Source organism: Vulpes vulpes, chromosome 9 (assembly GCF_048418805.1).
Source record: "Vulpes vulpes isolate BD-2025 chromosome 9, VulVul3, whole genome shotgun sequence".
In the NCBI taxonomy this organism is placed as follows: Eukaryota; Metazoa; Chordata; class Mammalia; order Carnivora; family Canidae; genus Vulpes; species Vulpes vulpes.
The window spans coordinates 58929798-58956063 of NC_132788.1; the positions used below are offsets into that span (position 1 = coordinate 58929798).

The window sequence follows — 26266 nt, forward strand, 5'->3', positions numbered from 1 at the left end:
CACCTCTCTCCAGCCCCTGGCAATTAGCAATCTGCTCTCTGGGTCTATAGATTTGCCTATTCTGGGCATATCTTTTGTGTCTGGCTTCTTCCGCTTACCGTTTTTAAGGTTCATCTGTGTGGTAGCATGCATCAGTACTTCACTCTTTTTTATGACATTCCATGGTGTGGACAGAGCACATTTTGTTTATCCATTTATCTGTTGATGGGCATCTCAAGTGTATATTATTAATATTCTTGTTATCAGGTTCTGTATTTCCAAACCATAGCACCCTGTCATTAGGGGGCAAAGCATACTGCCTCTATTTGGCCAAAACTCTTGGGTTCCTACAACCCCTCTGGTGGAGGCCGGGGTTGTTTCTTGGATGAAAATGAAAGATGTGGAGACCGGCTGAAGATCCTACAGTTTTCAGGAAAACCAGGGATTTATTACTCCAGAATCGGGGACTACTGGGCCATACTAAGAAATCCTGTCTTTCGCCAAGCCAGGAATTCTGCACGGCTCCGATTGCCTCCCGGGACCCACAAAAGGAGCAGGGTTACGCGGCGTTTGGGAGTGGGAGGGTCCGTCCCTCAACCCTCCCCCTCCCTCGGACTATGAGAGCGTGGCAGCGCTCAGCCAATCAGCGCAGAGCGTCTGTAGTCTTGGCAACAGCTGCTTCCAAGCTTGCCATTTGAGTCTCCTGCAGAATTTGGAATTTGTTTTTTGATACTCCGATACGCCAGCGCAAGGAAGCACAAACACACACGCACACACACGCACACACACGCACACACATTCACGCACACTCTTCAGCACCTGCTCCCCACGTTGTGAGCATGGACTACAATTCCTATGAAACGTATGAGGCTCTGTTCCTGCCGCTGCTCGGTAAGCCCCAGGGAAGCAGCACCTTGCAGACGCGTGCAAGTGGGGCGAGGGCAAGGACGGGAATGAATATCTCATTGTGCCGTCCCCACTCTGGGTGAGAGGTTGTCAGGGAGTCAAGGGCAGGTCGTGCACATTTGTCAGATTTCCATGCCCAGGCTGGAGGAGTGGGCCAAGTTGCCTTGGTCTGAAATAAGAGGCCCAACTCTTGTGCCCAGGGAAAGACATCCACATTCTCTGGCCCGGCCTCGCCCCATTTCTCCATTGGATATTAATGTGTTGGGTACTGGAGAAGAATCATGGAGAAAACCATCAGTCTTCAAACCTTACACGATAGCCCTCTGTTGCAAAGCCCTCCAACTTCAGAGGTGAAGGGCAGGCAGATAAATGGATAATTACAGAAGAAGGGGTGGATGCCAGATCTGGGGCTGACACCCAAAACTAGGAGATCTGCTAGATGTAGAGGATGGAGATGAACAGTTCCGAGGTTCTGGAAGAGATCTTTATACTGGCATTTAAGGATAGAAAGAGTTCTCCATGCCAAAAGGGAGAGGAAAGGTATTCCAGGCTAACAGAACCACATGCAGAGAGGCTCAGACATATGGTGTCTTCAGGAAACCGCTGGCAGTTTGAGTATTGCTGGGGATGAGAGGTGAGAAAGGTCAGAAGGGAGGAGATTGTGGAAGATCTTGTGAGCCAGGAGATGGAGGAGCCACTGGGAATGGCATTATTGGATTGGGAGCATCAGTGAATGCAGAATGAATTGGCAGACTTGGAATGCTGGAAGCACAGAATGATGAGATCTGGGGCTGTCCGAAATGTCCAGACCAAAGATACTGAGAGGTGAGGGACAGTGGCCAGGCTAGAGGGGACTAGAGGGATGTAGGGGCTGGTTGACAGGGAACACGGAAAGAACAATCAAAGATGATGTTCAGGTTGGTAGCTAGGGTGACCCAGAGATGGAGGTACCTTTCACAGAGATGAGGAACCTAACAGGAGGAACAAATTCAGTGGAGATGGGACATGGAGACCAGCGTAGTCTTAGTTGGTTGAATCTGAGATATTTGTAAGCCATCTGAGTGGAGAGCCTTTAGGAGCAAATATATGTAGAAAGTTAGAGCTAATTTCAAGTCATAAATATTGGTACAGGTGTCCTCAGCATATAGAAGGCCACAGAAACATGAGAGTAGAGGAGAGATTGTTTGGAGGAAGGAAGGAAGGAAGGAAGGAAGGAAGGAAGGAAGGAAGGAAGGAAGGAAGGGAGAAAGAAAAAAGCAAGCAAGCCCAGGTGTAAAACTGGAAGGCACCAATTTTAAGGGGTGGGCAGGAAAAGAAGAGCTAAATAGCAAGTGGCTAGAGAATTAGGATGGAACTTAGGGAGAGATTTGAATCAGAGCTAAGACAAACAATTTTGAGAGCATTGAATCATCTCCAGATACCTGAAGGGCTGTCCCAACAAAGAGGGAACAAATGTGTTCTCTGGGGCACCAATGGGGAGAATTAGGACCAAGGGGTAGAAATTCCAGGAAAACAAATTTTGGGTCAATATAAGGAAGTCTTTTCTAGCAATCAGAATTAGGCATCCAGAAGGTAAAGTAGAGAACTCCCTGTCACCAGAGGTGTGTGCCAGTGGAGGCAAAATCTGCCAGGGTCATTGCAGAAAGAGTTCTCTGACATAGGGAGGCAACAGGACTAGCTAGCCTCTGAAAGCTGTCCTCACAATCCCTTGGGGACATTTTTACAGTCTCTACCCACAACTATGTGGTGATCTCTTTCATTGTAAGAGCCCATCTATCTTTCCTATCAATGGACACAAGACCCCAAAGATCACTAGAATGGAAGTTCCATGGTGTGGTGGACATGTGACCTTTGATAGAGTAGTCAGGGTGACTTTGAGGGGAGTGCACTTGGGCTAAGAACTATATGGTGAATATCTTGGGGAATCCCATGACCTTCTGAGGGCACAACAAATGCCAAAACCAAGTTGGGATGGAGCTAGGAGAGTTGGACAAAGAGAGAGCAGACCTGCACAGCTGGAGCAAAGTGAATAAGGGGGAGAGAGGTGGGGGGAGATCAAGGAGAAGTAGGAGCAGGGCTGAAGTATACAGACTGGTGTAGGCCATTGTTTATTCTAAGGGCACTGAGGAGCCATTTCAGTGAAGTCATTTAAGGGTTTCAGGGCGAGTCATTCTTCTGGCTAAGGGAAGATCATGAATTTGGGGGTCTAAGGAGGGCACAAGTGGCAGTGACAAGGCCAGGAAGTCGCATATTTTGAGTATGTTCCCATAGTCGACATGATAAAGTTTAAACTCCTTAATCTGGCATCCAAGATGATTCCAACTTTACTTCCCATTAACCTCCTCCTTCATATATAACGTGCTTCCAACTTACAGAACTATTTAGTAACCCTAAAATCCCCAAACCCTACTCCTGACCATTCCCCACACAGGCCCCTCCACCCCTTGAACTCTGGCTTATTCTTGAAGGCACAAGCCAATGCCTCCTCCTTCATGATGACCTTCTGGGTCCCTCCATCAGCATTTCTCCCCCAACTGAAAGCATCTGGTTACCCTTCTGGTTACCCCACCTTGTCCCATGCCTGCACACTGTGGTTGGGCATCCAGCCTCATTTGGATCTGCACCTGGCCATGCCAAGTACTGGATGATTCTCAGTGAATGCTGGTTTGATGAATGGCTACATTCTCAGTTGTAGCATCTTGTCCTCAAAGAAATGATAAATCAGTGCTAAGAAGCACTCACCTCTGTTCACATTGATGTAGACCCACTATTTACTGACCATGAAAGAAACACATGGGCATTGTAAGGAGACTTAACAAATGTCCTGCATGTTCACTTTGTGCCAGGCTAGACACCATGGATACATAGGAACTAAGACACATTCCTTACCATTGGAAAACTCACAGACTGTTGGGAGAGAAAGACTCAGAAAGCATCTTCATCCAGAAAAATATGGTAAATGCTATGATGGGGATGAGTATGGGCACTGTGAGAACCCAGAGAGGGCATGACAGGGGAAGGATTCAGGGAATGGTGATGCCTAACCTAAGTCTCGAAGAGCATTCCAGAGAAAGGAAACGGCATGTGGGCAGGACAAGGGGGAACCAAGGAACCATAGTCAGCTCAATTTGTGGCACAAAGACAGGGTGAGTCCAGAAGGAACAAGAGAAGGAGCCCATTAGAGGGGCTGGCAGAGGTGGATGGTCAGGTGGAGCTAGGTTAAGGAGATTGAATTTTATTTTGGAGGCAATGAAAGGGTTTTAAAGCAGGGGAGTTTGGGTTTTAGAAGGAAAATATGGTGATAATATTTTTAATAATAATGCTATATCCCTTCTGAATTTTAGAACATACCTGTTATTCATTTGCTCTACCCTAGCTCTGCTACTAATCAACTGTGTGACCTTGAGCCTCTCTGGGCCTTAGTCTGTAAAATGATATAATTATAGAGCTATTACGTCTGCCCATTTGACATACACTCATTCACCAAATAATTCCTGAGCTCCCTCTATATGTTGGCAGGTAGAGGTGCTGGGGCTTCAGCAGGGAACACGAGAGATGGGGTCCCAGTCCGTAGTCTTTTTTTTTTTTTTCCCAGTCCGTAGTCTATTGAAAAACTAAACAACCAAGCAATTGCACCAGGAATTTCAAACACAAATGTCTGGTTGAAGCACGCACTTAATAAGTGAACTCATCCGCATGTGAGACAATAGAGAATGGTGGGGGTTATGGCAGACTGGAGAGGACATGCCCCAGCCTAAAGTAACTCAAACTGGAAATTTTTAAGGAATATGTCAAACAAAACAAAGGACCCCAAGCCTCATTACGCACAAGGGTCACCTATTTTACATACCTGTGATAAGTGGTCCAAAGGAAAAGTATAGGTTGTATTATGCAGAGATAACATAGGACATAACAGAGCTTGGGAGCTGGAGAGGTAGCATGTGGTCTAAGGATGAGGAGTAAGAAGGGGATGGATGGGGGAGGGAGCATTTCCAGCAGATGGAACAACACATGCAAAATCCTTAGGCAGGATGGAGCTTGGACCATTCAGGGATCACTAAGAGAAGGTCAAGGCATCTGGGATATAGTCAGGAAAGATAGGCAAGTGATGAGGTGGGAAGGGTTGGCAGAGCAGGGTCATGAGACTTTACTTTGAAAGTCATAGAAGGATTTCAAAACAGATGAAGGATAAGTACATAAAGAAAAACAAACCTGTGTACTTACTATGAACAAAGCACCTTTAAAATGAACTGATTCTAACCATCTCCACCACTTCAGTACAGTAGGTACCCTCTTTCTTCCCATTTTATCATGAATTGAGACAGACATGCTAAGTAACTTGCCCAAGATACAGCCATGAAGCAAGTCATCATCTGCTCAATGATCAAACCAAATCACAGTGGCATTTTTTAAAAAGATTTAATTTATTTATTTGAGAGAGAGAGCATGCATGAGTGGGGGTAGGGGGCAGAGGGAGAGGGAGAAGCAGACTCTCTGCTGAGCCACTCAGACCCCAAGATTGTGATCAGGGCTAAGAAACCTCAGGGCCACAGAGCACTACTTCCCACATTTTACTACCTTCATAGATCCAACTTGGCAGTGGAGTCTGTCACTACAGTGGGGCTCCCCTGATTCCCTACAAACAGAACAGACGTCAGCTTGAAATTAGCTCTAAAATTTCAACTGGGATATTTACAGGAACAAAACCCTACTATTTAATACATTGATTTATTTAATGTAATTTCAAGCAATTATGAATTAAGGATGAACAAATCAATTTACCATCAAATCACTGTATCTTGATTTTATTTAGCGACATTAAGCAAGTTTTAACTCAAATGAGTATGAAACTTGACAAATTATGTGTGATGTCTAAACTGCACCAAAATTAAAACATTTAAAGACAACTATCTGAATGTTAAGTTCTCCCTCCAATAAAGGGTTTATCACCTCGAGTAAAAAATAAAAAAAAGGCACCTAACCAACTGAGCCACCCAGATGCCCCCAAAATGACATTTTTAAAAAAGATTTTATTTATTCATGAGAGGCACAGAGAGAGAGGCGGAGACATAGGCAGAGGGAGAAGCAGGCTCCACACACGGAGTCCCTGATGTGGGACTGGATCCCAGGACCCTGGGATCATGACTTGAGCCAAAGGCAGATGCTCAACCACTGAGCCACCCAGGCATCCCCCCAGAATGGCAATTTTAAAAGATCATTCTGGTGGTGCCTGGGTGGCTCAGTCCATCAAGTGTCCAACTCTTGGCTTCGGCTCAGATCATGACCTCAGGGTTGTGAGACTGAGCCCCATGTGGGGCTCATACTGGGCATGGAGCCTACTTAAGATTCTCTCTCTCCCTCGCCTTCTGCCCCTCTCCCTACTCATTCTCTCTCTCTTTTTCTCTCTCTCAAATAAATAAAAAAATTTTAAAAAGATCATTCTGATTGCCAATAAGGAGTACTGGGGTGGGGTTTGGGTGGGGAGGCATAACATCAAATAAGAAAAAGCACATAAAGCGCTTAGCATAGTGCCTACCATCAGGAATATGCAATCGTATTATAGCAAACAATGAGAAAGCCATGCCTGGAACCCAGAAGTCCTGTCACCCAGCCTGGTGCTGTAGCATTTTTCTTTTCCTGACTCTGTTAGTCCTCTTCCTGAAAGAAATTCACCTCTTAACACTATTCCACCCCCCCACCCAAGAGCTCTGCCAGTCTAAGACCTCCAGTGATGATGAAAATGCCACCAAGGACCCCATCTTCGATCCTGAACTGGTCATTGCTCACTGCTTCAAGCAGTTCAAGCAGAAGGACTTCCACCTGCCTCAGAGCCGCCGGCGGATCATCATCTTGCCTCAAAAAGAGGATCCGATACCCATCAATCTCATGGCCCAATCCCAGACCCACCCACAGCCAATCTCCAGCTTCAAAGCCCTGGGAACTGGGGACATCCAAGGGCAGCCAGAGGATGTGAAGACCTGGCTCAGCCAGAGGTTGAAGCTTCGGAAGAATCTGGAGTCATTTGGCAACATAGAGAGGTGGCTGCAGAACAAGCCCTGCCTCACCCCTTCAGAGGCCAAGGTCTTATACATGATCCAGAAGGAGCATGAGGCCCAGTTGGTGGCCCATCTAACTCCTACCAGAGCCACCAAGGTAAGCAGCCCCATTTGCTGATGAAGACACTGAAGGCCTTAGGGGCATACTGTCATTTCATTCCCTCAGACTAGGCAGGGTAGGGATCATTCACCCCATTTCAAAGAGGAACATAGAGAAGTCCCAAAAGGGAAGTGTATTGGTTATTTGTTGCTGCATAACAAATGCCCCCAAGCATTAAAGCCACAAATGTTTATTATCCCATGGTTTCTGAGAGTTGGGAATCTAGGAGGAGCTTCACTGGTTTCTCTGGCTAAGTGTTTCATCTCAAGTTGCTGGCGTGCACCACAGACCTCTGAAAGCTTGACTGAGGCAGGAAGATCTGCTTCCAGACTAGCTCACTTACGTGGCTGTTGGCAGGGGGATCTCAGTTCCTGGCCACAAGGACCTCTCCATAGGATTGTTGAACAGCCTCACCACACAGCAGGCAGAGTCTCCCAGAGTGAATGGTCCAAGGGACAGAGCAAGGTAGAGAGCTGAAATGCCTTTTTGTGACCTCATCTCAGGAAATCTTAGTTTTAGGAGAATCACATGATCACTTTTACCATATTCTATTTGTCAGAAGCAATTCATTAAGTACTGTCCACACTCAAGGGGAGGGGAATCAGACTCTATCTCAGAAGGAAGGAGTTGAAGAATTTGCAACCATATCTTAAGACCACCCTAGGAGGGATCCTTCCTGGCATTTCATCTATGGGGCATTTTAAAATACTCATTGTTCATTCATTTGTTCAAGACACGTATCTGTTGAGGGCCTATACATGCCAAGCAGGTGCTCCTAGAGCTACTGGGAGAATCACAGTTTTGAGGTTGGAAGAAAAAGGAAGAACTCTCTTTTATAAATACAGAAGCTCAGTGAGGCCCATCAATTGTTCAGACCCATAGAGGTAGTCAATGGAAGTCAGTATCAAAGCCCTCATCCCCCAGTGCTTGCTCTCTGTGACATTTCCTTGTTATGTGAACATTTGAAATTTCTCCCCATTCGGATGAAGTGAGATAAGAGGTCAGATAACTTGGGTTTAAACCTAGCTCTACTACTTCTGAGCTCTATGATCTGGGCCTTAGTTTCCCAATCTATTAAATGGAAATAACCGTTGTACCTACTTCCTAGGGTTGCTGTGATGTCTAAATTGATGAATTTATATAAAGTACCTTGGACAGTGCCAGCCATAGAGAGAGCACTCGATATTGTTTGCCATTTTGATTACTACGGCCATCTCACTGATGTCAGAGTCAGTCCTTGGTGTAATCAGAGTCCAAACCCATATTTCATAGGTAAAACCCATATTTCACACCCTTCCTAACAGCAGCAGTGTCTATGAATAAGCGCTGGACTTGGGTTAGAAATCCAACCCTACTGCATAAGCGTTGTGTGCCCCTGGACACATCACTTCACTTCTCTGAACCTGTTTTTTCATTTGTAAAAAGGGGAAGCCATACCTAATACCTAATTTAAAGCATCATTCATCTGTTTAGCAGACAATGACCGCCTATCTGCCTAGAGCTGTAGGTGCTTTCTCAGTAGGCATACCATGGGGAGGGGTAGGAGGGGTAAGGGTATGTATTTAAATAAGGCATCTTCTTGCTTTCAACATGTTCACATGTTTATAGGGGAGGCAGACATATCAGTTTGAAGACCAGTTTTCTAAAGGCAATTAATAGAGGTAGATCCCAAACACAGATCTATAAACTAGGGAACAGAAAAGCCCTTTGTAAGCTGTCAGGTGCTGCACCAAGGTAAGAGAGCATTATTCTGAAATATCCCCAATTAACCTGGAATTAAAGAAAGACTAGGATTTGGACAGGTAGAGAAGGAAGGAAAGGTATTCTGGGCAGGAAGCCCAGCAGGAGCAAAGGCTGGGAGGTGCGAAGATCAGAGAGCCCCATGTGGCTCCAGACAGGTATGTGTTTGGTGCACTGAGATCCCAGTGGGAATATAACCCTGGCTTGCCTAACAGGAGAGATATGGGTAGGAATGAAATGTTAGCTCTCATAATGTCCAACCTTCTTGTATCTGATGGGAAAGTGTAGAGCCAGAGATGCAAAGTATCCCTGGCAAAATGCAATTGCCCTGGATCCAATGCTCCTTGCACTCCATTTTACTGTCCCTGTGGAGCGGCTCAGCCCTCCCTTCTCCCTGTTTGGTCTAACTCCAGGCACCCCCTGCCAGCGGGCCCGTCTCCCCTGAATTCTCCCCTCTGCGCCACTCTCTTGCCTCTTGCAGAAGAGCCACCGGCCTTCCCGCCGACTTGTGCCCCAGCTCCGACTACCCAAGCCCTCTGCCTTGTCAGCCTTGTACTCCTACCTGCACAGCCGGAAGATCAAGATTCTGGAGTTATTTAGCAAGGGGGACAGGAGCGAGAGCCAGAGGATCTCTAGGGAGGAGTTCATTGTGGCTCTGAAGGCGGTAAGTGCCTCCCGTGCTCCCTCTGGGCTGGCCCGAGTTGGGGAAGATGTCCATGCACCTGCCCCCACTGCTGCCTCCACCCAGGTCCTGGACCAGCTGAAAAGTAGGCGTAGGGAGCTCAAACCATTGGCTTTGTTACTTGTTTGCTTTGTTTTGTTTTTTTTTAAGATTTTATTTATTTATTTGGGAGAGATGGAGCAGAGCAAGACAGAGACAGAGAAATTGAGAGAGAGAAAGAGAGTAAGAGTGAGAGTGAAGGGCAGTGACAGATAGTGAAGGTCAGCGGGAGAGGGAAAAGCAGACTCCCCTCTGAGCAGGAAGCCCAATGCAGGGTTCCATACCAGGACCCTGAGATCATGACCTGAGCCAAAGGCAGATGCTTAACTGGCTGACCCACCCAAGCACACTCAGCCTTATTACTTGTAAAGCCAGTTTGGAAAATGTGGCATATCTTGTGGCCATATCAGACCCCTAAAACCACCTCTGCATGCATCTGACCTCAAAAGCCCTTACCTGAGTGAAAAGTCTGCAGAGCAAACCCCATAACCATAACCAGTCAGCTGCATAAGGAATCACTGTCTTGCCCATTGGACCCCAGAACTGAGCACAGAGATTGCTGGGCCTTCAATCCTGCCTCTAGAAACTTCAAGACCTTCTCCAACTGCCACTGGCATATGATCACTTAGAGGTCTTGTTCTGACCTCAACTTCTGACTCAGTACCTCTCTGCTGCATTCTAACAAGCTCCCAGCGATGTCTATGGCACTACTCTACGGGCCACACTTTCACTGGCTATCCAAAATTTTTAAATAATTATAAATAAATAAAATTCCAAAATCCAGTTCCTCAGTTGCACCAACCATGTTTCAAGTGCTCAGTAGTCACACGTGGTGAGCAGTTCCTCTATTGGATCACAGATATTGAACATTCCTATCAGTGCAGAAAGTTCTATTGGTCTAGTAGGGGGTCTGCTAACTATGGCCCAGAAGTCAGATCCAGTCAGCCTCTGTTGTTGTAAGTAAAGTTTTATTGGAATGCAGCTACACTCATTTATATGTATTGTCATGGCTGCTTTCATGCTACAATGGCAGAGTTGAGTAGTTATGACAGAGATCTATGGTTCATGGAGCCTGAAATATTTACCATCTGGCCCTTTGTAGAAAAAAGTTTGCTGGGTGGCGCAGCGGTTTAGCGCCACCTGCAGCCCAGGGCGTTATCCTGGAGACCCGGGATGGAGTCCCACATCGGGCTCCCTGCACGGAGCCTGCTTCTCCCTCTGCCTGTGTCTCTGCCTCTCTCTCTCCTGCTCTGTATCTCTCATGATTAAATAAAATAAAATCTTTAAAAAAAAAAAAAAAAAAGAAAAAAGTTTGCTGACCTCTGGCCTGGATGAATTAAGCTTTTATATACTTTGAATACAAATTACCTTTACAGAACACTTTAGGAAGTGGACTGTTTGTTACATCTTTTACGGTTTTAGAATATTTTTTTAAAGATTTTATTTATTTATTTATCTATGAGAGACACACAGAGAGAGGCGGAGACACAGGCAGAGAGAGAAGCATGTTCCATCCAGGGAGCCCAACGTGGGACTTGATTCCGGGGTCTCCAGGATTGCGCCCCTGGTCGAAAGCAGGCGCTAAACTGCTGAGCCACACAGGGACCCCCCTCTTTTACGGTTTTATTTTATTTTTTTTTTAATTTTTTATTTATTTATGATAGTCACAGAGAGATAGAGAGAGAGGCAGAGACACAGGCAGAGGGAGAAGCAGGCTCCATGCACCGGGAGCCCGACGTGGGACTCGATCCCGGGTCTCCAGGATCGCGCCCTGGGCCAAAGGCAGGCGCCAAACCGCTGCGCCACCCAGGGATCCCTCTTTTACGGTTTTAAATCATCACCAGTTTGCACACTATTGTTTCGTGACATGTACTTATATGAACATTTCAAAACATTTAAAAAAACAACAAGGGGTTTTTAATCGTCATAACCAAAAAGACAAAACATTAAGCCCTTTCACAGCAGGAGAGTTCTGACCCTCTTTAAGGAAAGCTCAATGAATGATGACTGCGGTCTAAAGAAGCTACAGAACAAAATTATATTTCCTTTAAAACTCTTCTTGGGACGCCTGGGTAGCTCAGTGGTTGAGTGTCTGCCCTTGGCTCAGGGTGTGATCCTGGGGTCCTGGGATCGAGTCCTGCATTGGGCTCCCTGTGGGGAATCTGCTTTTCCCTCTGCCTGTATCTCTGCCTCTCTCTTTTAAAAGTGTTTAAAAAAAAAAAAAAAAAAAACAACTCTTCTTCTTGAATATTTGGAATTGCTGGCAAGCATTATCCTCCTACAAAGATGCTTATGGTCCTTCAAAGAGTAACATGTATTGTATTTCTGATGCTGTCTTACTTCAGTTAAGGGAGGCTTATGTGTTTCTCATGGACAAGGATGGTAGATGTGAAATCCTTTTTCCAATCCAGTTTGGGAAAACTGTCATTGACATTGCTATGGAGTGGGGTGGTGGTCCAGAAGAAGTAGCAGGCTCTGCAAAGATGGTGGCTTATCTGGATTGGGTTTTCAAGGAGGGATAGCAGTTCTTCAGATAGAAGAAGGAAAGGCCTAACTAAAGGCAGAGGGTGAGAAAGTGCAAAGTGTGTGTGTTCAGGGCCTGGGAAAGGGCTATGAGCTCCTGCGGCAGAGGCCTTGGGCCTTGGGTGTGAGCTGGGAATGGCAATGATGAAACTAGAAACTAGATAGGAGAGGAGAGGTGGGGCCAGCTGGCATGGCTTTGGCCATACTGGCAGGATGTTTGGATTGGAGCCTGCCCACCTTGGTGGCTTCTCTTCTCTCCTCAGGTTGGAGTCCCTCTGAAAAACCAGGAAGTGGAAGATATAGTGATCTATCTCAGCTCTCTGGGAAAGCACAACAACATCACCACAGACATCTTGTTCAACACCTACAAGCAGTGGTCTTTAGCTCATCAAAGAAGCACCCTGTCAACTGGAAGGGAATGTATGTATCCCCTCCACCCGCATGCCTCCACTTCCCCATCCTGGGAGCAAGCATGGTAGAGGCAGACTTGACTTACTTCCTGAGTATGTTCTCAACTTTGGCTTACCATAGGTGGGCCAAGCCTCTGGAATCCCCAGGCCTAGCAATCAACTGAGGAGTAGATGTTCTCTTGAGTGCCCAGTTACCACGTCCATTCAAAGATGAATGAGGCCCAGCCCTTGTCCTTAAGGGAAAATTTTCAAAAGGTAGTTTCAGCCCACCAAAGCTTACCTAATAGACTGAGATCTGACCTGAACAGAAAGCCTCTCCATTGGTATGTGGGCCCAATGCCTTCTTACTATCAATCTATATTTTACTGATAAAAAGTTAACTAAAATTCAGAAACAAGAATCAACACATGTTTAGAACTTACTGGAAAGTCTACTTTGATTATCTATTGGGGATATTAGCAGGGCTGCTGTGAATAGTTGTATGAGTTGTGCACAGCGCAAGTTCCACTTGCTAGGCCATGTGCTTATAGAACCACATCTGTCCAGATATAGTACAGAGGCAAATTGGAAATGGACTAGCCTTGGCACTGGCTATGAATTTACTCTACAACACAAGGGTGCATCATGGTTCTTTATAGCTTAATGCCACTGTTGTTTAAAAAAAAATTAAAATTGAACAACAGATAAAATTAAAGCCCTCCTTTAAACCTCCACCCACCATTCCAGAGCCTTCCCCAAATGTAACCAAATATAACATATAATAACAATTCTATAAAAAATAAAATAAAATAAATAAATAATAAAATTAAAAAATAAAATAAAATAAAAACAATTCTAACAATATAATGTATCTCCAAATATAACCTCTTTCTTTTTCTAAATTAAATCTTGCTTTGCCCCCACCCATCAGGTTGGCAGGAGTTTCATTTCAGACATGTTGGGTGGGGCATTCCTCACCCTTTCTGGGGTCATGTGAGAGTCCTGGGGGTGAAGGTAGTGGAAGGGCTCCCTTGCCTCAGTGAAGACTTGGGGCAGGGCCTCTGGAGTTCAGGTACCACTGAGCTGGGAGCTCAGTGTCCTCACTGGTTGGCCCTTTTGGAGGCAGTGGGCAGCTGCCATAGAGAGCTTCACCCACTATACAGCCCAGATTTCCGCCCTCTAGTCTCAACGAGCTACTGGGCAGAAGCCCAAAGACCCAGGCAGGGTCTCTGCCCCTCTGAGAGACCCAGGGAACTTGAGCACCCCCCAGTCACCTCCTGCATACGTCATCACCCACAGTCATAATCTCTAGCACCCTCTGTGTCCAGCACATGCTCCTAGCTGCCTGGAGTTGGGCATGCTTTCCCATCCATGCTCTTTTTGCCTTTTCATTATAAATGATCAAAGTTCACCATTATTCATTCAGTTGTCTGTGAACCATTTAGTGAATGATCACAGTGCACTACAATGCATGTTTGCAGCAAAGGTATTTGGGGCCTATTATTTTCCAGTAAACAGGCTTGAATCCAAGAGCAGGTATTTGTTTGCATGGTACCACTCAGTGTCATTGCTGAACCCCTACTCCTGGACAGCAGCAGTGGGCAGGGTAAGAAGACGTGGGTATCTTTAGTTTTGCCTAAAGGGGGAGCAGCATGAAGAATCTGGGTGCCCAGATCAAAGACAGAAAGCAGTTGCAAAAAAAATAAAAATAAAAAAGAAAGCAGTTGCATTTGAGGCTGGCTAGCTTTCCCACAGCAGTAGCTCAGATTATCCTTCAAGTCCCTGGAAATCAGAATATAAATAATAGTGAAAGGGAATATAAGGGAAGGGAGAAGAAATGTGTGGGAAATATCAGAAAGGGAGACAGAACATAAAGACTCCTAACTCTCTGGGAAAGGAACTAGGGGTGGTGGAAGGGGAGGAGGGCGGGGGGTGGGGGTGAATGGGTGACGGCCACTGAGGGGGGCACTTGACGGGATGAGCACTGGGTGTTATTCTGTATGTTGGTAAATTGAACACCAATAAAAAATAAATTTATTTAAAAAAAAAAGTCCCTGGAAATCAGAGCTCTATTTCACGCTCTACAAGGAGGAAGCTGAAGTTCAGAGACGCTGAGCCACTCGTCTATAGTCTCAAAACTAGAAGGTGCTGGGCCACTAGACGGTGGCTGGGCCACGATTTCATTTCAGTCTGGGACATTTTGGTCCCGAACCAGACAAGGGCAATGAGAGGCTTTCGTTCATTCAGATCTTTGTCGAGCACCTACTACATGCCAGGCACACTCCTAGAAACTGGGATTAATGCCTTGAAGACAATAGGACAGAGTGAGGGAGTGGTGGTCAGGGAAGGCCTCTCTGCAAAGCGGCCCTTGGAGCTGACACTTGAATGACTGATGAGGAGTCATTCTGGTGGAGGGCATCCTAGCAGATTGGAACTGCAAAGGCAAAGGCCCTGATTCGGGGAAGTTTTCAGGGGGCAGAAAGAAGTCAGAGTGAGCAGAAGGAGATGGAGCTGGTGGATGTTGAACTGAGGCCAGATTCTGCAGAGCCTCGCAGACTAGGAAGAGGATTCTGGGTTTTAGTCTGAATGCTGTGAGAAGGCAGTAGAGGGTTTTTTGTTGTTGTTGTTGTTTTTAAGATTTCATGAGAGACACACAGAGAGAGGCAGAGACACAGGCAGAGGGAGAAGCAGGCACCCTGAAGGGGAGCCCAATGTGGGACTCCATCCAGGACCCAGAATCATGCCCTGAGCTGAAGGCAGACGCTCAACTGCTGAGCCACCCAGGTGTCCCGCCAGTAGAGGGTTTTAAGCAGGGAAATGTGATTCTATTTTTTAAAGGTCCTATTTGCTATTTGATGGAAACAGGATGCTAGAGAATGAGAATGGCAATGGGAAGGCTGGGGCTGTGGTGCAGGTGAGGGAGCAGGCGGCCTTGCCCGAGGGAGGCCAATAGCAGCCGGAGGCCTAGAGAAGGGATACCTTCAAGGTCCATCTCAGTTTGCGCTGACTGGCCGTGTGGGAAGTGAGCAGAGGGGTTGCCCACACCTGCGTGGTCACATCAGTTAACTGCTCGGTGGGTTCCTGAGCTGGGCCTCCTCTCAGTCTCTCCTTCCTTTCAGATCACAGATCCATCAAGCACAGAGTTTCCCCGCAGAGTCCAGCCAAGAAGCAGGTGGATTTTGCCCCACAGCCTCCCAAGATGGACCTGCTGACTGTGCCTGAGGTTGACACCCAGATGGAGGCACGGCCGTTGACTCTGGAGGAGATGGAGGATGTTGGCAAGCGGTACCGCGAGAGGAAGCGGCAGCACAAGGTACCCCGGCCAACGGGAAGGGCACGGGGCATGGTGTCTGGACAGGATCGGGTTCGAGTCCATTGCACCTTGGGGCTGGGGAACTCCCGGCAGTAGGCTTCCTTACCTCTGTGTTCCCTCATCCGATCATGAGAACAACACCTACCTCATGAGATTTCTCTGAAGATGAAATGAGATCATAAGATTATGTTTCCCTCCTCCCATTCTTTAACTGTTACTTTGCATCCTGAGACCAGGGCTGAGGGCCGTGTCTTCGCCACAGCTGGAATCCCTGTGCCAGGCCCAGGGCCTGCCACTGAGTGGGCACTCCAGAAATACATGACTAGTGAAGGAAGAATGGATGGCATGAATGAATTCACCCAACAAATATTTATTGAGAGACAGCAATGTGCCAGGCACTCTTCTAGGTGTTGCAGAGAACAAAACAGACCCCCCTTCAGGGAGGCAGACAATCTTAATATTATACCATATATAAATATGTATTTTATTATATAGAATAAGTATAGAAATATATTAAGTTTTAATAATATATTATATCAATTATGTATTAAATATAATATTTTACTTATATATAATAAAATGTTAGGCATTATAAGTACTCTTTCAACTAAGATCTGATTCACTTGCATAAGAAGAAAATCCCAACATATTGGGCAGGGATCAGCAAACTTTGCCTGTCAAGAGCCAGGCAACAAATGGTTTAGATTCTGGAGCTTCACCTGGGTGGCCCCCAGATGAAGTGGTTGAGCATCTGCCTTTAGCTCAGGTTGTGATTCCAGGGTTCTGGGATCGAGTCCTGTATTGGGCTCCCCGGGACAGCCTGCTTCTCCCTCTGCCTATGTCTCTGCCTCTTTCTGTGTGTCTCTCATGAATGGATAAATAAAAATCTTAGACTTCAGGGCTTTATCATTTCTTTGGCAACTGGCACACAAGAGCAGCCACAGACTGCAACTACTAAGCAAATGAGTGCCTTTGTGTTCCAATAAAATTTTCTTTATAAAAACAGGTGCTGTGGCCTGTGAATTGTACCTTGCTGATCCTGGTGTTAGGTGCTGCAAAAAAGATAGATTTGTATTTCCTCGTAAATAAATAAATAGGAAGGCCAAAAGTGGCTACACATTGCCCAGGCCTCTTCTGCTTTGCTCTGCCATCCTTGGTGTTTGGCTTCCACCTCAAAGGCACAGATGTCTACACTAATTTAAATTGCAGTGCAGCCAAATGCATGGATGTAATATTTCATTGGGCATCCACATTGTACCTTACTGTACACATGATACAGTGATGTGTGCACATCCATGTATGGGGCTGTGCACACAGAACTGCATGCCTTAATCATTCAAGTGCTCTTCAGGTGTAATCTTGACCATGTGTGATTTTTCTCCCAAGTCCCTGACTTCAGGGTCTGAGCTTTGGTCCCACCCTGCATTCTTTGCCATTTCCCCTCATGGGGGAGAGGGAGATGAGGCTGCACATCTGCCTTCTGGTCAGGAAGAAAAAGACAAGGTGAAGGGAAAGTGTGTGTCAACAACCTCTATTCTCTTTGCAGCTCAAGATCCCCTCCATCCAGTACATGGAGCGGTGCCGCTTGGTGCGCAGTGGGAATAAGCACTTGGATGAGCACTGCCTCCCGTCCACCATCCGAGGGGAGATGGAAGAGCTCATCAACATGTCCCGCAGGGACAACTTTCTGGTCTACCTGCAGTGCTGCAAGCTCTGTGAGTACTACGGCATCCCGCTGACGGAGGATGTCCTCATGAAAGGTAAGGACTTTGGGAGCTGGCCCTTGGGAAGTGGCCAACAGGGCCCAGAACCCAGGCAAGGGTGGCATCTGCCTGAGGTTTATCCTTCCCCAGTTGACTTGCATGCAGCTAAACTGCTGTGGCCTGTGGTGGGGCCATTGAAGGAAGGAGAGGAGAGGAGAGGGGCAACAGCCCAGTCTGTTTTGCTGGTAGATGGGATTTCTAGAATCCTGGAGGTACATAGTCCCCACAGGCCTAGAGGTCTGGGTTCCCCAACTGAGCTTACTGGGCATTCTAAACAGGAGTCCTGAAGTTGAGCAAAAAGGAACAATCCTGGGCAGCCCCCGTGGCCCGGTTTAGCACCGCCTTTAGCCCAGGGTGTGATCCTGGAGACCCAGGATCAAGTCCCATGTCAGGCTTTCTGCATGGAGCCTGCTTCTCCCTCTGCCTGTGTCTCTGCCTCTGTGTGTGTGTGTGTGTGTGTGTGTGTGTGTGTGTGTGTGTGTGTGATGAATAAATGAATAAAATCTTTAGAGAAAAAAAAGGAACAATCCAATTTCAAAGAGGAATATTTGATAGAAGTGATAACCTCCGTATTGGGCTTTCCAAAACCACTTCCCTAGGTCAGGTTTGTTTCTTGGTTCTTCTGCAACATGGACGTAGGAATGCACCAGGGGACAAGTTCTGCTGAGGCCCTTTGCTCTCTGCTTGGACCACAGGACCAGGCCTTGAGATTTCCACACTGGTCTCACCCCATGTGTGACGGAGAATCGTGTTTCCATATCTCCAAGCTGATCTGAACCCTCCTCATGTGTGGGGAGAGCATGTGCCTCTGAGAAACAGGGATGGGGGAGTGCCCCATAAGCCCCCCAGTGACCACGCAGCAATGCTGGCCCCCCAAATTTGTGAATTTATAAATGTAAAAAACAGGTCCCTCTGTGTGCTTTAAAAACACAGAAGAGAGACACCTGGCTGGCTCAGTGGTTGAGCATCTGCCTTCGGCTCAGGTTGTGATCCCCGGGTCCTAGGATCAAGTCTCACAACAGGCACCCTGCAGGGAGCCTGCTTCTTCCTCTGCCTGTGTCTCTGCTTCTGTCTCTCTGTCTCTCATGAATAAATAAATAAAATATTTTTTTTTAATAAAAATAAAGAAAAAACACAGAAGAGCAAGCTGTACTCCAGGGCAGAGGTTTCCCAATAGGAACTTCATAGGAAGGAGCCATAGCCAAACTGGGAAGTGTGGCTTTCAGAGACAGAGGGACACAGAGGTGGTGTGACTCACCCAAGAACAACTTAACAGTCACAACTGACTATTCTCCATCTTTTTCTGGAGAGAGAAGGAAACAAGTGTGCAATGTATAGAACCCGGGCTCTTGCATTAATTTGCCACTATAAAATGCCACAGACCAGGTGGTTTAAGCAACAGAAATTTGTCTTCTCACTCTCTGGGAGGCTGGAAGTCCAAGATCAAGGTGCTAACAGGTCTGGTTTCTCCTGAGGCCTCTCTCCTCGGTTCATAAGATGGCCACATTCTTGCTGCCTCATCACATGGTTTCTCCTCTATGATGCCCTCATGCCCCCTATGCCTCTCTTATGTCCAAATCTCCTCTTAAAAGGACACCAGTCAGATCAAATTTGAGTCCACCCTCATTTTAGCTTGATCACCTCTTGAAAGGTCCTCTCTCCAAATACAAATTTTGAGGTTTTGCGGGGAGGGAGGGTTAGGGCTTCAATATATGAATTTGGCAGGGTGAGGGGGCAGGAGGGGGACATACAATTCAGCCCATAACAGGTCTGCCCAAGAGCGTGTGGCCGAAAGCCTTCAGAAATATAGGCAAACCAACCTAAGAGGTCATTGTCTCCTGTGCATGCTGCACCTCCTCACTTGGGCGGCCACTTGCTGCCCACCTGGGCTGGAAATCCCGCAGCTCTGGACACTAACTCTTTGCCAAATCATCCTTCCTTCCTTCTTCCTCGGGGAGCCTCACCTTCCCTGGTTGTGTCGTCTTGGCTGGTGGTGGAGCTGCAGCTAACGGCAGGCAGGCTTGCCACCCATGCTCCCTGGACTGTGCTGTGGGTTAGGTCTTGCCTCTGCATGTGCCTCCTTTGTGCCCACCAGAACACTGAACCACTACTGATTCCCTCCACTGCTAGCTTTTGCTAGTTCCTGAGTCTGTGAACCTCGCCTGCTGGCAGGATCTCACACTCCTGGGAACACAGGAGCATCTGTGGGTTCTAGTTGGACAAAACTCCAGTCCATGTCTGACCACTGTCCTGGCCACTATCTATTGGCTGTCTCTATGACAGAAGCCTGCTTTGCTGTGACTAAAGAAATTCCAACATTGGGATTTCCATTGGGACTTCCGGGTCTGCGTTCTAGACTAGAGCTTGGTGGGTTCCGAATCCAGGTGTCAAGCTCAATGGCCAGAGTTCTAAAACTTTGGGGCACTTCTCTCTCTCCAGTGAATACAGTTTTATTGTTTTTCTCTGCAATCCCCCCCAATTTTATAGATAATACTTGCTCACTTAAGTTGTTTTGAAAACATAAAGACAAAAATGCTCCCCCGCTTGAGTTGACACCATTAATATTTAAAGATTGTCCTTTCACAGACCTTTTTCATTTCCATTTACACAAAATCATTTATGCAAATTATTATGTAAATAACATTATGCAAATTATTAACTACCTTTAAATGCAGGGTTTTTTTTTTAAGATTTTATTTTTTATTCATGAGAGACAGAGAGAAAGAGGTAGAGACACAAGCAGAGGGAGAAGCAAGCTCTCTGCCGGCAGGATCCAATGTGGGGGACTCAATCCCGGGCCCCGGGATCATGCCCTGAGTCAAAGGCAGATGCTCAACCACTGAGCCACCCAGACATCCCTTTAAATGTAATTTTTTTTTAAGATTTTATTTCTTTATTCATCAGAGACACACAGAGAGAGGCAGAGACACAGGCAGAGGGAGAAGCAGGCTCCATGCAAGGAATCTGATGTGGGACTCCATCCCAGGTCTCCAGGATCATGCCTTGGGCCGAAGGCAGCGCTAAACCTCTGAGCCAACCGGGGCTGCCCTAAATGTAGTTTAAAAAAAAAACAAAAACCTGTATGCCTTTTTTTTTTTTTTGTATGCCTTTTTCAAATGATGATGTTGCATATCCCCTTTCCCTCTCCCTTCTTATCTACACAGTCCCTGCCCTCCTCCCAGATATCCAGCTTTAATAACCTGGAGTGTAACTTTCCATTACTTTTTCTAGAATATGAGCTAGTCATGTGTTACCATCTTGGCACAAGCACTGCTCAGTGGCTGCAGGAAGAGAGAGCCCCTTGCCCAGTGTTTTTTGTGCTCAGACTTCTTAAAGCAGTCTCCTGAGGATATCTGTGAGACTGATTCTAGGCAAGGAGAAAACTGCCCTGAACTAGGTCTAAGTTCACCTAGTGAAGTCTTTCTTGGGTGACTCTCCCCTCCTGTGTGCTCCTGACCAGCACCACCCCTGTGGAGTGGGGTGTGGGCCCTTCTGCTCCACCCTAACTGCACCCAGGCCTTGAGGCCATGGCTGACCTGGTTATAAACAAACTCCCATCTTTAGTCCAGACAGCAGCATGGTGCCCCCCCCCCCACTTCCTGACATTGCTCGGGGGTTCTATGCCACATCACCACTGGAGGACACTGGGGGAAGAGTCTAAGGGACCCTCTAACACTCCTTTTGTAACTTCCTGTGAATCTACAATCGTTTAAACATAAAATGTTTAAAATGTATATAAGAGGGCAGCCTCGGTGGCTCAGCAGTTTAACGTCTTCAGTCCAGGGTGCGATCCTGGAGACCTGGGATTGAGTCCCACGTCGGGCTCCCTGCATGGAGCCTGCTCCTTCCTCTGCCTGTCTCTCTGCCTCTCTCTCTCTCTCTCTCTCTGTGTCTCATGAATAAATAAATTAATCTTTAAAAAATAAAATAAAATGTATATAAGAAAAATCTTTCCAAATAAAAATGTTGATAAAAAAAGAAAAGCTTCCCTCTGCCCCAAAGGCTCAGGGCAGAGAGGGGTCTTCTTAGGCTGACAGGTCACATTTCTCTTGCTGCTTACAGCCCTGCTGTACCCGGGGGACAAGATCATTTTCCAGAAGGACCAGGTGCGCCCAATCCGACAGCCAGGAGGCTACTACTCAGACTTGAAGATCTTCAGTCCAAATCTGGCCCTGCTCAAACTCCAGGGCTTCAGCGAGGCTGGGGCTAAGAAGACTGACAAGCTGAGTGTCAGACCCCCTATCTCTCCTGCCATTTGCCTTCTATCCTGCTGCTGCTTTCTCTGCTCTGGGGGTGGGATGTACCATACCGGGGTGTCGTGTTATGCCAATGCCTGTGTCCAAGCATGCCCAGAACGTCCAACCCAACTGGTCACCAAGGACTGGCCAACTTCCAGTGTCACCCCTGGCACATGTCTGAGGGGAGCAGCCTCCTTGCCTCATCCCCATACAGCTACTCTCCCAACCACATCCTACATGATCTCATGTTCTCTAGAAGAGATTAAAAAGAGGGACTCGTCTGAGAAATAGGGAGGCCCCTTCATAAATCATGGGGCAGCTGTCAGGGGCTGTACAGAAGACAGGGGTGGCAGTGGGGCCCCTTCTTTGTCCTGTCTTCTCTGGCAAGAGGTGGGCTTGCAGCCCTTAGGCAGACAAAAGAACTCTGCACTGGGGCCTGTCTCTGAGCTTTAGACCAACCTGAGTCCTCTCTAAGGAAATGTCCTTCTTTGGAAGGAGGTGACCCATGGGCAGGTTATGAGGCAGCATCTATTGGTGACTTCAGATTGGAGAATGAGCAGCATCCTCCTCAAGGAGGGATGGGGCTAATGTGGGATGAGGAGGCACCAGCTGATCACAGCAGGGAGGGGACAAGGAACTCCCCACATTCTGGAACACTGCCAGTTGCCCACTGGGGCAGTGTGGCCAGAACAACTGGGATAGGATGCAGCAGAGCCAAGCAGAAATCAGACAGGCTGCAGGTTAAATAGACAAGATGCTTTTACTGTTTGAGCCTCAGCTCTTCTTCTGTTAAATGAGCACACCAGCGTCTACCACACACAGTGAGGATTAGATGAGAAATGTATATAACTTCCTAGCACGGTGTGTGGCTGCTAGCCCTTGGGAGCAATGATGGTTGTTGTTTTACCCTGCCCCATCAGGATGCTCTTGACTGAAGGACAGGCCTGCAGATGGGCCTGGCCACAACCCTGGTTAGGAAGAGCCAAGCATGAGCCAGGCAGGCGGTGGTCTAGAGGGTCCTTTTTGACCACGTAGTGACTGCCTTCCAGCCCCTGGGTGGCTTACACCCATTTCTGCACCATGAAGCTAGGGAATGAGTGGGAACCTGAGAAAGGGACTCTCATCCATGCTTAGGTAGGCCACAGCCCCCAAGGGTAGGGATGGAGATTTGTTTTATCTTGCTACATGAACTGTGTTATCAAAGGTTCTGAGGCCAGATGCAGGCCTGCTGGGAAAGAGTGCTGTCTGTGGTCAATTAGTGACGTCTGCCAGGCCCAAGATCTGGGGAGTTAGTTTTTACCACCCTTGTTCCAAAAGCAGGATTCAGCCCTGGCAGGGGCAGGGGGAGTCAGGAACTCCCAAACAATTCAGATTATTGAGCATTTCTCAACTACCCTAGGACATCTCTGTTCTGGGTAATAAGAAACATGAGGCTCTGAAAAGAGAAGTGACCTGCCCAGAGTCACCATCCAGCCAGCCAGGTTATGAGCTCAGTCCTGGATGACCAAGCCCACTGTGTGTCCCACTGGAACATAGAGGACAGAGTCAGGGTCCCACCCCAGGCAGAAGAAATTCTCCTTTTGGAGCCAGCTCCCTAGAAATTCTCCCAGACAGGTCCACCCCCATGTACTATCTGAGGCCTCATTAACTTGGATTTCCCCTCTCGTAACAAGATACCCATCTCTCTTATCCACTAGGAAAACATTGAAGAAAATCAGGAAGATACACTTTAAGGAGTTTGAGGAGTTCACCAGGTTTGTAGCAATCATCCAACTCTGGCAGGGGATGGGTGGGAGGAGGACTAGCCTCACTTTGGAGGAGGTGCCTGGGACTCTGTGTGTTGCATGGTGCACAGGATCTAGGGCTCAATGCCCAGGAACTGAGAAGCAGGAGACTACTTAGAGTGCCAGGCAGACTCTGCTGTGGTTTGTTCCATGTTTTAACTCATTTAAATCCTCTCAGCAACCCTATAGAGCTACTCTTAGCATACCCATTTTACAGAAGAGGAAACTGAGGTACAGAAACAATTACTTATCTCATTCAAAATCACACATCTATTAAGTGGGGGAGCAGGGAATTGAACCCAGCAATGCTGACTCCAGAGGCTATACTCTGAACATCACATTAAAATGCCTCTAGAGGGCAATCCCTGGGTGGCTCAGCGGTTTTGCACCTGCCTTTGGCCCAGGGCATGATCCTGGGGTCCTGGGATCGAGTCCTGCGTTGGGCTCCCTGCGTGGAGCCTATGTCTCCCTCTGCCTGTGTCTCTGCCTCTCTCTGTGTGTGTCTCTTATGAATAAATAAATAAATAAAATCTTTTTAAAAATAAATAAAAAATAAAATGCCGGGCAGCCCCAGTGGCGCAGCGGTTTAGCGCCGCCTGCAGCCCAGGGTATGATCCTGGAGACCCGGGATCGAGTCCCACGTCGGGCTTCCTGCGTGGAGCCTGCTTCTCCCTCTGCCTGTGTCTCTGCCTCTCTCTTGTTCTCTCTGAATAAATAAATAAATAAATCTTTAAAAAAATAAAATAAAATGCCTCTAGAGCAGAGATGGTGTACACTTAAGAATTTGGGTTTTAGAGGCAGCAGATTGGGAGTCAAGCCTGTGCCCTGCCACTTGCTTGCTGTGTGGCTTTGGGGAAATGACTTATCCTCTCTAGGCCTTCAGGTCCTCATTGGTAAGGTAGACAGGATAACAGAACCTACCAGGTAGAAATGAAGTGCTTAGCAGTGGGCTACACCTCCACTCTGGCCACAGCTCGTTTGCTCTGCTGGGCAGGAGTCGGGGCCCTGGCTAGTCTGGCAGGACAAACTTCTGTCTTCTTCTTTTCCAGGAAGCTGGAAGTGAAGAGGCCCAGGGGTACACAGCGAACTCACCCCAATGTCTTCTGGCCGGGTCACCTTCTGGACAAGCTGCAGCTCTACTTGCCCACTGTGGCTGTGGACCGGAGCCTGGCACTCTTCAGTTGTGTCCAACCGCAGCCCTCTGCCTACTCAGCCACCTACCACCCCCACCACTGGTGGCCCATTGGAAACATGAACTATATGACCTGTGCCTATTACGATGCCCCCAAGGTCTACTACATCAACTAGAGTGGCCCAGGTGTTGTCGAACCCGGACATCCTGGGGCTGTGGCCAGTGCCGCTAGCAGCCCAGAGCCACACGCGCAGGGAGTACGGAGAGCCAGATAAAAGAAATCATTTCAGTGGAATGGCCTGGAGCCAGCTCTCTAGAGCCAAAGTATCCAGTGTCTCAGAGGGCAGATGTCCCCGGGAAAGCTATGCAGTTTCTGAGTATTTCCCTGTCTTGACCTCTGCCTTTTTGAAATAAACTGAGTTGGAGTTTTTTTTCATGTCACCTGTGATACAGCTGATGTGATTTCTTGCTCAGGAGCTGTGGCCAGAGGAATGTTTGGAAAGTTGGGGTCCTGAGCCCAGGGGACTAAAGCAGGCATATTCCCTGGAATGTGGGCAGAGATGCTTGCATGGCACCTCCAGCTTTTTGTCCTGGGATCTCAGTGCTCATGGGAAAGCAGCTGGCAGGGTGCGTACCCTGTGCCCTTCTCCGTGAAATACAGGGGCAACAGGTCTCTCTCATCCCCTAACGGTGGAGCCATTTTGGTTACTGCTTCTCAAATCTCTTGGGTCTTTCACAGTTGGAGACATGCTCTCTGGTTCATAAGCTCTTTTTTGAGGGGGGGGGGGTTAAAGATTTTATTTATTTATTCATGAGAGACACACAGAGAGAGGGGCAGAGACACAGGCAGAGGGAGAAGCAGGCTCCATGCAGGGAGCCTGTTGCAAGACTCAATCCCAGGATCCCAGGATCAAGACCTGGGCCGAAGGCCGACCTTCAACCGCTGAGCCACCCGGATGCCCCGGTTCATGAGCTCTTTGCGTGATTAGCCCACCTGACCCCATCAAGACCTTTTCCGTCACGACTCACATAATGTGGGCTGCTGTAAGCTGAGTGATTTCCTGCTCTGCATCCCATCTGACTCCCCGAGCCTGCAGGATAAGCAGGATTCATGAGGTGTGGTATAGTTACATGCACAAATGGGGTTCTAGACTCAACCTTATTGCTGACCAGCTGTGTGATCTAAGACATTTCACATTTCCACTCCTCTGGGTCTCCTTAAACTCCCCTACCCTTTACAGTCAAAATCTCACGAAGGAGTTGTCAACACTTTCTTCCCTTCTCACTTCTCATCCAGGGAACAACACAATCCAGTGTAATTTCTGTCCCCATCTGTCCCCTGGAACTCTCAAGATCAGTGATGACATCTGTATTGTGTTCAAATTGTGGAATCAAGGCGCATTTTTTTTTATCCTGAAATGTGATTTATTACAATAATCTTAAAAACGAAATCTAAGTAAGACAATACCAAGAACAATTTAAAACTAAGCAGGTGAAAAAACTAAACTAAACTAAGCAGGTGAGCCTAATGCTTAGAAGTGTGGATTTTTGGATCGAAGCCCCAAACTTCACTTTCTACAGCTGTAAAATGGGGAAAAGAATAGAAGTACTACCTCACAGAA

At 47.4% G+C, this 26266-nt stretch overlaps 1 protein-coding gene across 1 annotated transcript; it reads left to right on the plus strand.

Moving 5' to 3' along the window:
- Positions 1–624: 624 nt before the first annotated feature.
- On the plus strand, positions 625–25085 carry EFCAB12 (EF-hand calcium binding domain 12). The gene is made up of 9 exons (XM_072720250.1): positions 625–870; positions 6590–7038; positions 9263–9445; positions 12289–12445; positions 15534–15727; positions 17274–17487; positions 21553–21712; positions 23426–23482; positions 24562–25085. Exons 1-9 carry the CDS (start codon positions 819–821, stop codon positions 24818–24820), a joined length of 1725 nt encoding a protein of 574 aa, XP_072576351.1. The 5' UTR covers positions 625–818; the 3' UTR covers positions 24821–25085.
- The last annotated feature ends 1181 nt before the right edge of the window (positions 25086–26266 follow it).

Excerpts from the sequence above, each read along its gene's own strand:
- EFCAB12 (XM_072720250.1), top strand. The coding sequence starts at position 819 with ATGGACTACAATTCCTATGAAACGTATGAGGCTCTGTTCCTGCCGCTG. Across the intron at positions 871-6,589 it reads TCTGTTCCTGCCGCTGCTCG|AGCTCTGCCAGTCTAAGACC; the intron begins GTAAGCCCCAGG and ends CCCCCACCCAAG. Across the intron at positions 9,446-12,288 it reads TCATTGTGGCTCTGAAGGCG|GTTGGAGTCCCTCTGAAAAA; the intron begins GTAAGTGCCTCC and ends TTCTCTCCTCAG.